Source organism: Triticum aestivum, chromosome 5A (genome assembly GCF_018294505.1).
Source record: "Triticum aestivum cultivar Chinese Spring chromosome 5A, IWGSC CS RefSeq v2.1, whole genome shotgun sequence".
Lineage (NCBI taxonomy): Eukaryota > Viridiplantae > Streptophyta > Magnoliopsida > Poales > Poaceae > Triticum > Triticum aestivum.
The window spans coordinates 439,920,938-439,937,212 of NC_057806.1; the positions used below are offsets into that span (position 1 = coordinate 439,920,938).

General features: G+C 44.8%; 1 protein-coding gene across 1 annotated transcript; it reads right to left on the bottom strand.

Annotated features, from left to right (window-relative positions):
• Positions 1-13,150: 13,150 nt before the first annotated feature.
• LOC123107098 (probable E3 ubiquitin-protein ligase RNF144A-B) lies at positions 13,151-15,431 on the bottom strand. The gene is made up of 2 exons (XM_044529097.1): positions 14,231-15,431; positions 13,151-14,121 (listed from the first exon to the last, which is right to left on the bottom strand). Exons 1-2 carry the CDS (start codon positions 15,313-15,315, stop codon positions 14,043-14,045), a joined length of 1,164 nt encoding a protein of 387 aa, XP_044385032.1. The 5' UTR covers positions 15,316-15,431; the 3' UTR covers positions 13,151-14,042.
• Positions 15,432-16,275: the final 844 nt, after the last annotated feature.

Sequence of the window (16,275 nt, forward strand, 5' to 3'; positions counted from 1 at the left end):
ATTTTATTTTTTTGTAGCATGTGATATGTGACTGCTTGTTTACACACAAGTGTTCTTTTATTGGCTGGCATGCAATTTTCAAATTTTGAAACCAAACCAAACACATGCCAGTCAAATGTGCCAAATATTTGGCTTCAAACCAAATGACATCCAATGGTTTTGCCAAAAAATTGGCAAGTACTAATGGCTACAATCCAAACAGCCATGACTTGCCAATTTTTTGGTCATGCCCTAGAATTGGTGATGCCAATTATTTGGTAGGGCAAGATTGGGCTCAATCCAAACAGCCCCTTAGTCCCAAAAATAGTATAAAAAGTTGCCAAAATATATGAAAGTTGTAGAATATTGGCATGGAACAATCAAAAAGTATAGATACGACGGAGACGTATCAGCATCCCCAAGCTTAATTCATGCTCGTCCTCGAGTAGGTAAATGATAAAAAGATAATTTTTGATGTGAAATGCTACCTAGCATAATCTTGATCATGTAATCTAATCATGGCATGAATATTAAGACATGAGTGATTCAAAGCAATAGTCTATCATTTCACATTAAGACAATAATACTTCAAGCATACTAATAAAGCAATCATGTCTTTTCAAAATAACATGGCCAAAGAAAGTTATCCCTACAAAATCATATGGTCTGGCTATGCTCCATCTTCACCACACAAAGTATTCACAACCCCGATGACAAGCCAAGCAATTGTTTCATACTTTTGACGTTCTCAAACCTTTTCAACTTTCACGCAATACATGAGCGTGAGCCATGGATATAGTACTGTAGGTGGAATAGAATATGATGGTGGAGGTTGTGTGGAGAAGACAAAGAGGAGAAAGTCTCACATTGACGCGGCTAATCAACAAACTATGGAGATGCCCATCAATTGATGTCAATGTGAGGAGTAGGGGTTGCCATGCAACGGATGCACTAAGAGCTATAAGTGTATGAAAGCTCAAACTGAAACTAAGTGGGTGTGCATCCAACTTGCTTGCTCATGAAGACCTAGGGCATTTGAGGAAGCCCATAGTTGGAATATACAAGCCAAGTTCTATAATGAAAATTCTCACTAGTATATGAAAGTGATAACTCAAGAGACTCTCTATATGAAGAACATGGTGCTACTCTAAAGCACAAGTGTGGTAAAAGGATAGTAACATTGTCCCTTCTCTCTTTTCTCTCATTTTTTTTATTTTTTCCTTTTTTGTAGGCTTCTTTGGCCTGTCTCTTTTTTTTGGGGGGAGGCTTCTTTGGCCACTTTTATTTTGATAACCTCACATGGGACAATGTTCTAATAATGATGATCATCACACTTTTATTTACTTACAACTCAATATTACAACTCGAGACTAGAACAAAGATATGACTCTATATGAATGCCTCCGACGGTGTACCCGGATGTGCAATGATCTAGCATAGCAATGACATTAAAAAACGAACAAGCCATGAAAACATCATGCAAAGCAATATGACAATAAATGCTCAAGTCATGTATATGATGATGATGGAAGTTGCATGGCAATATATCTCGGAATGGCTATGGAAATGCCATAATAGGTAGGTATGGTGGATGTTTTGAGGAAGATATAAGAAGGCTTATGTGTGATAGAGCATATCGTATCACGGGGTTTGGATGCACCGGCGAAGTTTGCACCAACTCTCGAGGTGAGAAAGGGCAATGCACGGTACCGAAGAGGCTAGCAACGATGGAAGGGTGAGAGTGCATATAATCCATGGACTCAACATTTGTCATAAAGAACTCACATACTTATTGCAAAAATCTATTAGTCATCAAAACAAAGTACTACGCGCATGCTCCAAGGGGGATAGTTTGGTAGGAAAAGACCATCGCTCATCCCCGACCGTCACTCATAAGGAAGACAATCAATAAATACCTCATGCTCCAACTTCGTTACAAAACGGTTCACCATACGTGCATGCTACGGGAATCACAAACTTTAACACAAGTATTTCTACAATCCACAACTACCCACTAGCATGACTCTAATATCACCATCTTTATATCGCAAAACTATTGCAAGAAATCAAACATATCATATTGTCACAACCCAAGAATTTGATTGCAATTAGTATCATAAGCATCCATGCATCATGTCTATATTTGTTTGAAATTTGAAATGGGGATGACAAGCCCTAGCACTAAATCAAATGCAATTAGGATCAAAATAAAAATATTTTCAATGAACCCAGAATACCCTTTAGAAAAGTTCATTATTTTTTATAAAGGTGAAAACCTCTGCCAAAAATGATGCACATATTTTTAGGCCATTCTAGATTTTTGAATAACCCATATTGTATTTGAATTGGGGCATTTAAATACTGTTAATATTTTTAAATGCTCCAATAATTCTGAAAATAGTTAAGGGCCTCTGTAATAATTCATTTAATGCCCACAATTATTTTCAAGATTTATTAAAATGATTTGGGTTATAAACTAAATCAAAACAAAATAACATAAATAGAAAACAGAAACAGAATTAGAAAGAGAGAAAGAGACTTACCTCAGCCTACCTGGCGGCCCAGCTGGCGGCCCAGCCCACCAGGCGCTCTCCTGTTGTCGTCCTCCTGGCGCCAGTGGACAGGGTGCGTGCCCGACGCGCGCTCGCTCCCTGCCCGCCACGCCACCTACCTGCCTGGCCGCCCGAGGCCAGCACAACGCCACGAAACACGTCGCCGCTGTCATCTGGATCGCGCCGACTGCTTGTCTCTTCCCCCCTGCCCCCTCCCTCGCCGTTCCCCACCTCACCGAACGCGCCCGCCGCCGCCGACTAGCACCACCGCGGCCATCGCCTCCCCCTCGTCCCCTTGAGCAGTCCAAAAGATCCGCCTCATCGCCCTAGTCCTCTCCGCCGAGCCACGCGGCGCCGGATGTTTCGAAGCACCGTCTCCGACCCCTTCATCCTCCTCGATTCGCCGGAGATCATGACCGCCGGCCCGTCGACTCCAGAGCCTCCCTCGAGCCGCCGAGCTTCTCTTCGACTTTGCAGTGAGCCCCTCCGCCGTTCCCCTCTACCCCTCGTGTCGATTTCTCCCTCTAGCTAGCTTCGCCGTTGCGGCCGAGAGCTTTGCTCCGCCGGCCACGTAACCGCCGCGGCCACAGTTGCTGCCGCCCGCGTTTGAGCGCGTGTCTATGGTCAATGTGGTCCCAGGATCCCAGAACAAGCATCCTTCGTCCTCCTGTCCACCGTAGCTTCGTTTCTGTCGAGGTCCGAACTCCGGTCGCCGCCGCGAGCTCCGTTTTGGCGAGCTCCGGCGCCCCCACGACCACCCACCTACCTCCTTGGATGCGGACAAGTCCGGGCTACGCTCCGATGCCCTTAGCCACCGCCCCCGTCGCTTTAGCGCAAGTCTGGCGTGTTGCCGCCGCGGGTTTGGTCGCCGTCGGCGAACTCCGGTGACAGCCGACGTGGCGGGGTCATTAGTGCTAATCCCCGCCAGCTGGACCGCACCTAGTCACTGACAGCGGGCCCCGCAGTGAGTCAAAGCCCAGTTAGCGCCGGGTTTGACCCGGGGTTGACCTCTGTTTGACCCTTGAGTCACTGACATGCGGGCCTCGCCCGGCTAACCAGTTAGTTAGAGCTAAACTTAATTTAGTTAGTTTAGTTAGTCACTCACCAGTGGGCCCAGTGTTGTTTAGTTAGTCTAGTTAACCCAAATAGTTAACTCTGAGACTGACTAGTGGAGCCCAGCCGTCAGGTTTGACCTGGACAGCCCTGTTGACCTGCTGACGCCAGCATGACGCAATGCTGACGCAGTTAATCATTTTCTGGGTTTAAAATAATTCAGAAATTCCAGAAAATGCCCAAAACTTCTAAAATTCATAGAAATTAAACCGTAACTCCAAATGAAATAATTTATATATGAAAAATTATCAGAAAAATTCAAGGAATCTGTTTATGGCATTTTCATGCATGTTTGAACAATGTTTGTCCTCTTTTTTGGACAAAACAAATAAATGTCATTTAACTAATCATATATGGAGTTTGAAATTGAATCTTGTATTCAAACCAACTTCATTTAATTCATAGCTAGGTGCATTAGCTCAAATCAACAACATATTGCCATGTCATTATCATGCATCATGATGTGCATTGCATTGATTGTGTTCCTTCTCTGTTGCCGGTGGTTGTCCCCTCTCGGTAGACGTTGTACCGACGCTGTGATCGTTGACACTGATGAAGACCCAATGATATCTTCAGAAGTGCCAGGCAAGCAAAACCCACTTGTTCATTCCGATACAATCCCACTCTCTCGCTCTTGCTCTCTTTTACTGCATTAGGACAACAATGATTCAACTGTTACATGTTGTGGTAGTTGAACCCCTTTCCTCTGCATGACCTGTCATTGCCACAGTAAATAGATGAAACCCACTAGCATGAGTAGGAGTTGTTTGAGCCCTGATGTGCCTACTCATTCATGTTTGTTTGTCATGCCTGCTACTGCTTAGAGTTGAGTCAGGTCTGATTCATCGGGGATGAATCGGAGGTGTGTAAACATGTCCTACTATTGAGAGCTAAGTGTGTGAACACGATTTGCTAAAGGTAGAGGTGAGAGGCCATGTAGGAGTACATGGTGGGTTGTCTCATTGAAGCCGTCCTCAGGAACTGAGTTCTGTGTTTGTGATCCATGAAACAGTTACTACCACGCATTGGGCCCGAAACCAATGGACCCTCTCGGCTTCTTGATCACCCTTGTCCTCTGTCCAGGAGTTGCAACTAGTTTCTGGTGTTTATAGGATATGTGTTGGCGGCCGCGCGTAGCGCTGACCCTAGGGGTGGGCTATGATGCGGTAGATACACCGTGGCACGGTGTACCGGGTGCCCGTTTGGTGTCTCGGGAACCCTGTTCACATTGTTCGGGGCCGTATGTGGAAACCTCGGCCGGACTCCCTGTGGATGGAACCTGGATAGGCGATAAACCTGGACTAGAGACTTGAGTGTTTAGGTAGGTCGTGGCCGACACCCTCGCCAGGCTTCCGCTTGAAGGTTGCCGAGATACATGATGTGTATATGGTGGTAAGTGGTGGGAGCGTGTGTGAAGAAGTACACCCCTGCAGGGTTATCATTATCTATTCGAATAGCCGGATTCCTCGGATATGGAAACTTGGACCCCTTGCATAGTTCATAGACAAGTGAAAGTGGATACTCTAAAACTCGCAATATAAGCGTGAGTGCTATGGATGGCCTTCTCGTAGGGATACGGGAGTGGATCCATAGTGGTGTATTGATATGTGAATATGTGGACTCGTGTGCGCCACCTCAAAGAGTTGCTTGCAGTCATAGTTCAGGTTAGCCACTGAGTCAACGCTGGCTTGCTGCGGTTAAACTCCACTACCCCTTTGTTGATACCGGTGCATATGTAGTTAGTTTTGATGTAAGTCTTGCTGGGTACATTTGTACTCACGTTTGCCTATTCTATGTTTTTGCAGAGAGACGTCAGTCTCGCTAGTAGTTCCGTGTGGACTTCGACGTTTAGCTTGATACCTCAGCTACGATCTTGTGCCCTCGGTAGGTTATGGTAGATAGTCAGGCTTCTTAGCCTTTTTCATTTGTAGATGTCTGTACTCAGACATGTTAAACTTCCGTTTGTGCCTTGAATTGTATGCTATGATTGTTGGGTCGTGAGACCCATGTTTGTAATATCTCGCTCCTCGGATCCTAATGAATAAATACTTGAGTCGTAGAGTTATGTTGTGATGTCATGTTGTATTTACACATATCGAGCATATTTTGTGTATGATTGGAATGCTTGGTTCGTGTGGGATCCGACAATCTAGTTGTTTATCCTTGACAGCCTCTCCTATGGGGAAATGTAGTCTAGTGCTTCCATGAGCCATAGTAGTCCGCTACAGCCCGGTTCACCAGAGTCCTGCTAGCCCAGCACTACTGCTCAGGGCACTTGACTGGTCGGCATGTGTTTCACTTCGTTTCTGTGTCTGTCCCTTCGGGGAAATGTCACGCGGTGACATCCGGAGACCTGCCTAGCCTGCTACAGCCCGGGTTCCCGGAGTCCTGTTAGCCCAGTGCTACAGCCCGGATTCACACGCTGCTGACCGACATGCTCGATGTGATTCATGTATGCTTGTCCCCATAGGTTGGTGCCGCTTTGGGTTCACGACTAGCCATGTCGGCCCGGGTTCTCTGTCATATGGATGCTAGCAACACTATCATATACGTGAGCCGAAAGGCGCAAACGGTCCCGGGCCATGGTAAGGCGACACCCGTGAGAATACCGTGCGTGAGGCCGCAAAGTGATATGAGGTGTTACCGGCTAGATCGATGTGACTTGGAATCGGGGTCCTGACACATATTTAGTGATCTACAAGTTTTATGTAGGATTTCATGACTAACAATGTGAATGACCAATTCCTGTCATCTCTCTAAATAGATATAAGTGAAGAAAGAGAGTTTAATTCTTTCTACAAAAGATATGCCCACGCTCTAACAAATATAAGTGAATCAAAAGAGCATTCTACAAATGGCGGTTTTCTATGTGAAGAGAAGCAGGCAATCCAAACTTCAAATGATATAAGTGAAGCACATGAAGCATTCTATAAAGCCATACTCAAAAGATATAAGTGAAGTGCAATGAGCATTCTATAAATCAACCAAGGACTATCTCATACCAGCATGGTGCATCAAAGAAAAGTGAAAACTGAATGCAAAAGACGCTCCAAGATTTACGCTTATCATGTGACGAATAAAAATATAGCTCCAACTAAAATTACAGATGATTGTTAGAAGAAAGAGGGGATGCCTTTCAGGGCATCCCCAAGCTTGGTTGCTTGGGAGTCCTTGAATATTTCCTTGGCGTGCCTCGGGCATCCCCAAGCTTAGGCTCTTGCCACTCCTTATTCCTTCATCCATCGTGATCTCTCCAAAACTTGAAAACTTCAATCACACAAAACTTAAGAGAAAGTTCGGTAAGATCCGTTAGTATAATAAAGAAAATCACTACTCTAAGTAATGTTGCAAACCAATTCATATTTTGTTTTTGCATGGCTTAATCCACTGATAGAAATTGATAGTTTCATCAAAACAAGCAAACTATGCATCAAAAACAGAATCTATCTTAAACAGGACAGTTTGTAGTAATCTGAACATTCACCATACTTATGGTGCTTCAAAAATTCTAAAAAATTAGGAAAAATAAACAATTTGTATAGAAAGACAATGCAAAAAGTTTCAGAACCGTTTGACGTTCCAGTAAAAAAATCGCGCACTACAGCCAAAGTTTTTGTCTTGCATCGCACAAACCAACAAGCAATGTAACACATCCTAAAGGCGAATCTTGGCACGTTATTTTTATTTTTAAACTTTATAAAAGCACACAACAGAAATAAATGACTCTCTAAAACTTCCAGGTTCTCTCCCTGACAGCGCTTTCTTTAAAGGCATTAAGCTAGGCATATAGTGCTCAAGTAATGGATCCACCCAGATCCCAAGGTATATCAAAGCCAATTTTAATTAACAATGATTTGTGATTTAGTAGTGAGCACAAAGCAACATATATCATGTAATGACGAAGTCTAACTCTCTTTCTATGCATCGGCATGTCATAAAAGAATAATTCATGCACACATAGTAAAGGCCAATGCATAGTATAAATAATTTCTTGCAATTTTATCATATTGGAAACATGGAGAGGCGGAGATGTAGTTCCTCTCTCATAATAATTGCAAGTAGGAGCAGCAAGCACATGCATATTATATCTATCAAAATCATCATGTGTAGTAGTGAAACGCAACCCATCAATATAATCCTTAATAAGGGCAAACTTCTCCGATATAGTGTAGTCAGGAGAATTCAAATAGATAATAGGACTATCATGCGTGGGTGCAATAGCAGCAATTTCATGTTTAACATAAGGAACTATAGCAAGTTCATCTCCATAAGCATAATTCATATTGGCATCTTGGCCACAAGCATAGCAAGCATCATCAAAAAGGGATATTTCAAAAGAATCAACGGGATCAAAACAATCATCATAGCAATCATCCTTCGGTAAGCACGAAGGGAAATTAAACAATGTATGAGTTAAAGAGTTACTCTCACTAGAAGGTGGGCACGGGTAGCTAATCCGCTCTTCCTCCTTTTCTTCTTCGCTCTCCTCATCATCTTTTTCATCCAATGAGCTCACAGTTTCATCAATTTCTTCTTCCATAGACTCCTGCAAAATATTAGTCTCTTCTCGGACAGCGGAGACTTTCTCAATAAATTCATCAATATCATAATTCTATTTATAATTCTCATAACAATATTTAAGGATAGCTAAATTTTCAGGTCTATAAACTGAATCATCAAAATCTTCAAACTCTTTAAACAAAGATTCAATTTCATAAGCACCCATAAAAGTAACGAATTCTTCTATTTATCTCACATCATAGTAATCATATATATCATTAGCATAAGAAGCTAAGGTTTCATTATCGTTAAATTCGCATGAAAAGGGAAGGTGTGGAGCCTTCATCCTAGAGCAACAAGTATAATCATATCTCAAGCATAGTTGCTGAGCATACCAATGCAACATATAAATTTGATCCCATAATAGTTTCCTTTTTTGAGTCAAGCGATAATCCCTAAAGTATTCACGTTGATCCAATGTTACTCCCATTATAAAGTTGAATGGGGTTTTCTCAGGATTATCAAAGTACTACATAATATCTTTCACATAATGAGCATCAAGGGTTTTAGGAGGTTCCCCATCTCCATGAATAGCAAGTAAACCTATTTTTTTGTTATTTCGTGCTCCATATCCATAACTAAAGATAGAGAACAACTTAGAACAGCAAATAAAAATTACTTAGTGATAAAGCAAACAAGCAAACACGAGAATATTCACCCCACGCTATAACTCCTCGGCAACGGCGACAGAAAAAGGTCTTGATAACCCACAAGTATAGGGTGTAGCCTCTTTCGATAAGTAAGAGTGTCGAACCCAACGAGGAGCTAAAGGTAGAACAAATATTCCCTCAAGTTCTATCGACCACCGATACAACTCTACGTATGCTTAACATTCTCTTTATCTAGAACAAGTATGAAACTAGAAGCACTTTGTATGCGTTTTGGATAGGTTTACAAGATAATAAAGAGCGCGTAAATAAAAAGTAGGGGTTGTTTAGATGAAGACACAACTAAGTTAGTTTTAGTAGAGAGCTTGTTGTCACACAAGAAAGTTATTTGTCCCTAGGCAATCGATAACTAGACCGGTAATCATCATTGCAATTTTATTTGAGGGAGAGGCATAAGCTAACATACTTTCTCTTCTTGGATCATATGCACTTATGATTGGAACTCTAGCAAGCATCCGCAACTACTAAAGGTCATTAAGGTAAAACCCAACCATAGCGTTATAAGGCATCAAGTCCTCTTTATTCCCATACGCAAACAACCTACTTACTCGGCTCTGTGTTTCTATCACTCACGCCACCCACCATAAGCAAATCATGAACATATTGCAAACCCTACAACAGGGATCCCTCATGCTTGCGCGACACGGAGAGCATCATAGGAAAGCACCAATAATAAAATATGCAACTCAAACCAATCACGATCATCAATTAACCCATAGGACAAAACGGATCTACTCAAACATCATAGGCTAGCCATACATCATTGGGAAACAATATATAGCGTTGAGCATCATGTTTAAGTAGAGATTACAGCGGGTAAAAGGAGGGTTACACCGCTGCATAGATGGGGGAAGAGTTGGTGATGATGGCAGTGAAGTTGTTGGTGTAGATTGTGGTGATGATGATGGCCCCGGTGGCGTTCCGGTGCCACCGGGAGAGAGGGGGAGAGAGCCCCCCTTCTTCTTCTTCTTCTTCTTCTTCCTTGACCTTCTCCCTAGATGGGAGAAGGGTTTCCCCTCTAGTCCTTGGTCTCCATGGCATGGGAGGGGAGAGAGCCCCTCCGAGATTGGATCTGTCTCTCTGTTTCTCTCTGTTTCTGCGTTCCTGATTCTGCCCTTTCACCGTTTCTTAAATTTCTGAAGATCCGTAACTCCGATTGGGCTGAATTTTGGACACGGTTTTTATCTGGATATTAGCTTTTTTGCGGCGAAAGAAGGGCACCAACCACCTTACGGGGTGGCCACGAGGGCCCAAGGAGCGCCTGACCCCCTAGGGCGCGCCCCTGCCTAATGGGCCCCTCGAGCACCGTCTCGCGTTGATTTCACTTCCCAAAATTCACATATATTCCAAAAAAAATCTCCGGCAGTTTTTATCCCGTTTGGACTCCGTTTGATATGGATTTTCTGTGGAAAAAAACATGCAACAAAGAGGAACTGGCACTGGGCACTGGATCAATATGTTAGTACAAAAAATAGTATAAAAAGTTGCCAAAAGTATATGAAAGTTGTAGAATATTGACATGGAACAACCAAAAATTATAGATACGACGGAGACGTATCACCATCCCCCACCCCTCTGGCCAAAAAGCCCTAAGAAAAGCCTAACCTGGCCACAACATATTATTCATTGTGCTGAAATGCTTTTTTTCTACTTAAATGCTATTGAACGTTAGTGTTGAATATGTGTATGGGTTTCCCCATGCCAATTAAAAACTAGACAAGGATGGTGATGGGAACATTTTTATCCTCGCAGATGGGTATGGGGACGAGCATGGGAAGGTTGTCGCGGGGACGGGGATGTGTGTCCAATACCCACCTAGGTAATCCCCATCGCTAGCCTGAGTTGTCGCACACATCCCTTAAAATAAGAGTTGTTATATATCTCCGGTTATCCTTTGGTCAAATGTAGGATCATCAAAATGTTCAAGCCTCTTTTATCTTAGATAGAGATCACATTTTCTATATTGTTTTTCTTTGACGAGGATGATCACTAAAAACCTCAAATTTAGTTTCTATTGGAAAAAATCCCAACATAGTCCACACACCATACTCAATATGAACTCAAATAGTATGCAATGATCTTCACAACAACTCTGGGACATCCTCTAGTTAATTTGAGAGATAGTACCATGAAATTTCCATAATCCATATATATGCGCCATCTCATCAGCTCATCTACTTGGCTTAAAAGCTACAACCTTAATGGTTTCTTCCTAGGAAGTTCATCTCCTTTCCTCATAAGAAATTACTATGATCCACACCGGAGTTGCAAAATGATAATTGCAAAAAATTAGGTCATTTCTCAATCCTAGCCCAATAATGAATCCTAACTGGCCAATGCCCTACGGCATACTTGGATTGCACTCAAGATCTGGTCAAAGTCTCTGTAACCGACCCACCAAAATTGTAAATAGTTTTTTAGCCCTTTATAGAGGAAATCGGCCTTCTAACTCCCCGGTGAGCAAATCATAGATCATACTTGGTCAGGAATCTCCAAATCATTAAAAAGACACTCCATGAACAAAAACTACACTTTGTTGTTATTCTTGCAATACAGTGAGTTGGTAGGAAAAAACCTTTCTTGGAAATAGAGGGTAAATGTTATAGTAGCTATTGATGGCGACCAAAAAATGTTATAGTAACAGGGGTTGAAATCTTTTAACCACGACCATGAATCTGCTATTCTCAAACCTGGAGCTACAAAAAAATACCTAAAACTTCTCGCTTTAGTCTATGTACCTTGACCCTATTTCTCAACTATTGTCTTTGTGATCCCTTCAACCAACAAATTATGACGCCTTCTTTCAGATAAACCCCATTACTAGCCCTAGGTCGTATGGCTTTGGCACTGGTTTCTAAGAAAATATACTCACACTCTATTAAACATGCCATTCTCCCCATTTTTTCCATTGACTGTCCACCAACTCACTGCCAATGTTATGTGTTTCAACTCAACCTTCATGGTCCTCCTACCAAACAAAGATGCAACCAGGTCAGCTGACACCTTTGACCCCACCCCTAAAGCCTTAGCCAAACTGCTTACCAACTGACTTAAATGCTTTATCCCTCTTTTCATCCACAAGGAACCAAACAAGTTGAAAAAACAACGGGATATCACTGAAAACTTCATTGACGTTGCTAACCTTTTGGGCTGTTATCACTCTAGGAAAGCACACATTAGGTTTGATAAACTTGACTTCAGCAAAGCTTTCAACTCCTATCATTGGGGCCTCCTTAAAAATTCTATGCACATGATTTTCCGATAGACCTTGTTCTCTTGGGTCCACCTAATCTTTCGTTCGAGTGAAACTGATGTCCTACTCAATGGTGTCTCCTGAAATTGGATCAACTATAAGAGTGTCCCCCTTTATCCAATAACTTTTCAACATAGTTGTTAACTTGCTCCAACGCATGGTCATCCATGCCCACAACAATGGCCTTCCGCGCCAGCCTATCTACCCTAACCTCCCTCCCACTATCCTCCAACTTACACTGGCATCCAACTTAAAATTATTCTTCATGACTTTGCCCTTCTACAAGCCTTGCCATAAACTTCCACAAAATAACTTATGTGTCACCTCACATTAGCCCCAGGTTATTATCAACATTGCCTCTTCCATTGGTTGTGATGTCTCCTTCTGTTAGACTCCCTCCATCATTCGCATCCATCTTCCTTCCAGCCCAACGTCCTTAACTTCCATAGTTACCTCTCTGGCTAGGCAGCCTGCCTATCATCTCCAGGAGCTAGTCTAACTTTGTCCTCAAATCTCCCTTGTCACTTACTTCATGTCTAACATGATTAGAGGGCTTTCTTCTGGGCCACCAAGGAAACTTAAATAGTGACTCGGTGTCTTGTTGCTTGGGAAACATTTGCAAACCAAAATAATTTGTTTTCAAGGCATTACAAAACTTGTTGCTTCAAAATAATGCTCACTTATGAAATTTCCCTTCAAGCTTTTACATATACCAGATCTCCATGGGTCCATTTGTTTCACCTGCGATACTCTAGCACCATTTCCAAAAACAAAATAGCCCATCCTTTCTTTGGAAACAATCAACAACCAACTTCTAAGCCTTCAACAACTATCCTTTGTCCTCACCAACAATGGCCTATCCACCTTCTTCTAGGCTAACAGTTGGATCCTGGACCAACCTTTATCCAATGCCTTCCCTAACCTATTCTCATTATACTAACACCACAATCCTAGTCCCAACAATCATGTTTGATGGTCTGTTATAAGGAACCACCTTATTGGTGTTGTCTCGATAGAATTGGGTGTTGTTTTGTCATTGTTGCGGGATTTTAGAACAAATGGATCCAATGATGAACGATTCCTCACTCATCAGACTTCATTTTTGTCAATGAAAGCATACAGTTTGCTCACCTCAAAAGACGACAAAGACTTCAATGCAACTCTTTTGGAATTCCAAAGTGCCAACAAAGCTCAAAATCTTTATAGACTCCTCTTCAAAGACCGGCTAAGCTCTAAAGACAATCTCTCCCACGAGGACATCACGGAGAACAGTTTTTGCCCCAAGGTACGATGTTGCTTCCAAAGATGCGCTACACAATTCATCCACCACCAAAGGCCGCCCCAAGTATGGCTTGGCTTGGGCCTTACGTACACCCTATCCATTGCTCAGATTTGGGACATGGACACCTCGCGCACCTCGGCTTCAACATCATGCCTTCGGTTGTGCACCCCGGTCTTTGGAAAATTTAGGATTCAAGGAATGGCGAGTCTAACTATTAGAAACATCATTTCCAACTTACTGTCTAGACTATTAGCTACAAGGAACCTGATTAGAGGTCGTCACTATGTCTTGGCGGCAATACCTCTCCTTGCCCGCTAGCACATCTACGTATCACTTGTCAACTTGTTGATACTTTCGGCAATATATTCAAGCGAGGATCCATCCATCCTCCTCCTCCATCCCCGGTGATTGTTCAAAAAAGACATGGTCACAAGACCCCAAGGAAACCAGCTCCTGTAAAGTCAAATTCTCATAGTGATGGCCAAGGTGGCATTAGAGTTGCACGAGCTAAATGATGCCAACTGAAGTTAATATCAACAATACCGCCCAACCGTTACACAGATATACGTAGTCAATATCTGCATAATTACTTCCTTCCCTGAAGTAGCTTTGTGCATTTTAAGACGATTCACCGATCACCGCTTGCACTTTGCGCAATAATGGTTGCTCCTCGCCATCGTAGAGCCGCACAGGTAGCAGAAGCAGTGCCCGCACCTGCAAATCAAATCAGAGGAAACAATAATTAGTTTGCACTTTGGCGCACATAAAAATTGACTGTTGGTGTGCAGGAGCGAAGGAGATTCAGTGATGAAGCTGCAGCTACCTGCAGGCGATGAAGGTGCAGCCGTCCACCCTCTCGACGTAGATCTTGCACTTGGGGCACCGCTGCCACTTGCTCTGCTGCGCCACCTTCCTCAGCAGCAGGTCCTCCCGCCCGCGCTCGTCGTCCCCGAGCCGCTGGAACTCGGCGCACTCCACCCCCTCGTGCCACGGCACCTTGCACTTCGCGCAGAACACCCGCTTGCAATAGGGGCACTCCACCTTGGCCGCCGCGTCGCCGTCGCCGTCCCCGGGGTCGTCGTCCACCAGCAGCGCCGAGCAGTCCTTGAAGGGGCAGTAGAACTTGAGCTCGCCGAGCGCCATGTCGCAGAGCGCGGCGCCCCACCTGTGGAACAGCGGCGCCGGGATCACGCGCCGGCACTCCTCCGGGTGCAGCACGCCGTTCTTGCAGCCCGGGTCAGGGCAGCCGATGGCCAGCAGGTTCTCCTCGACCCTCGCGGCGATGTACTGCCGCACGCAGCCGGCGCAGAACGCGTGCCGGCACCCGGGGATGCGGAACCGCTCGACGCCGGGGACCGTCTCCATGCAGATCGTGCAGTCGAATTTCTTGGCGCTGTTGGAGCATTCGCCTTTCTCGAACAGCTTCCTCTTGCCGCTGGCGATGTCTTTGAGGAAGATCAAGCTGCAGCCATCATCGTCGTCTAGATCGATCACTTGAGGGGGGCTGTCGTCGTCCAAGTCGATGACTTGGCGCGTCTCTGGTTTCGACGGAGATCTGCTGGGATCAACAGGAAACAGGGGCAGCTCCGACCGTAGTTTGCGCCTCCCCTTGCGGTCAGGAATGGACCCTTCGGGGGTCCCGGCGACGGCGGTTCCGGAGGAGGAGGGGGGGGTGGCCTGGTCGCGAGAGGGGTCGAGGGAGAGGAGGATGGCCTGCTGGATCTGCATCTCCTCGCGGCTGCTGGAGGAGCCAAGGACTGTCACTTCGTCGTCCTCGTCGGACGAGATGTCGATGGGGCAGAAGGGATTGTCGGCCTTCACGGCGGCGGAGGCGGAGGCGGAGGCGGAGGACGCCATGGCCGGCGACGGGTGGTGTCCAGCCAGAGGCGGCGCTGCTCTGCTTCCCATCCGTCGTTGGTTGTGGGCTGGGGCAGTTTCAAATTGGAGGAGATTGCGGGACGCGTGGACGGGTGCGATCTACTGATGCGAGAGAGAGAGGGGTGGGGGCTGGATTTTTGTTGGATGTGGTGAATCGGAATTAGGGCTCGCAAAAAACTCAAACGTCGCTCTCGCTTGCTCATCGGCTCGTAAAAGTAACGAGCCAAACACTCTCAGTTTCTCTTCTTGTATAACAAACTAAAAAAAAGTTATTCTTGTAACGATGCTCCTTTTTATTTATATTTATAGAAAAATAATAATGGTAAATGATTCTAACCGAGCACTGCCTAAGCCCCCTTGCTCATGCGCCACATGTCTAGTGAACCCCATGCAGCCTCTCCTCGTCTCGTTCTTATGGTTGCGTGACACCACCCGTCGTTCTCCCCTCTCATCCCCCCCCCCCCCCCCAACGTTCACCTTCGTAGTTTCATCACGCCGTCGTCCACTCTCCCCTGACTTGTGTCTCACCATGTGTGTGGGGTGTCGCTGCTATGAGCAGAGACCAACACTGTCATTATAGGGATGCATGAAGCATAGACGTTCCGTGCTACAAAGTAGGACCACCGCGGCTGCGAGTCTCGGAATCTGGAACTGCTTCTGGTGCAGGCCCCTTCACCATTGTTTAGGTACGCATTTTACATTCCGCGAAGTCTAAACTTTCTTATAATCAAAGTACAATGTGTCCTTCTCCAGCCGCTCATGATCCTTTCATCGTGTGGTTGCATGACACAAAAGGGCCGGGCATCAAGAGCCCAAGATGGTACAATGTTCACCATCGCGCTCTCCCCTTGCTTTGAGAGGGGTTGTAGACTACTGTGGACGGGCTCTAGGTCGATGCGGGCTAGCCATCCGCCCGATGATACTACAAGTTCGCCAACCAATGTTGCGGCCGGGTCAGACGGTGCTACAAGCCAGTGAAAGTGTCAATGG

What these genes read in the sequence shown, in the direction of transcription:
- LOC123107098 (XM_044529097.1), bottom strand. Translation starts at nt 15,315, where the DNA reads ATGGGAAGCAGAGCAGCGCCGCCTCTGGCTGGACACCACCCGTCGCCG. An exon ending in TGCACCTTCATCGCCTGCAG is followed by an intron (nt 14,122 to 14,230) that starts GTAGCTGCAGCT and finishes TTTGATTTGCAG; the next exon opens with GTGCGGGCACTGCTTCTGCT.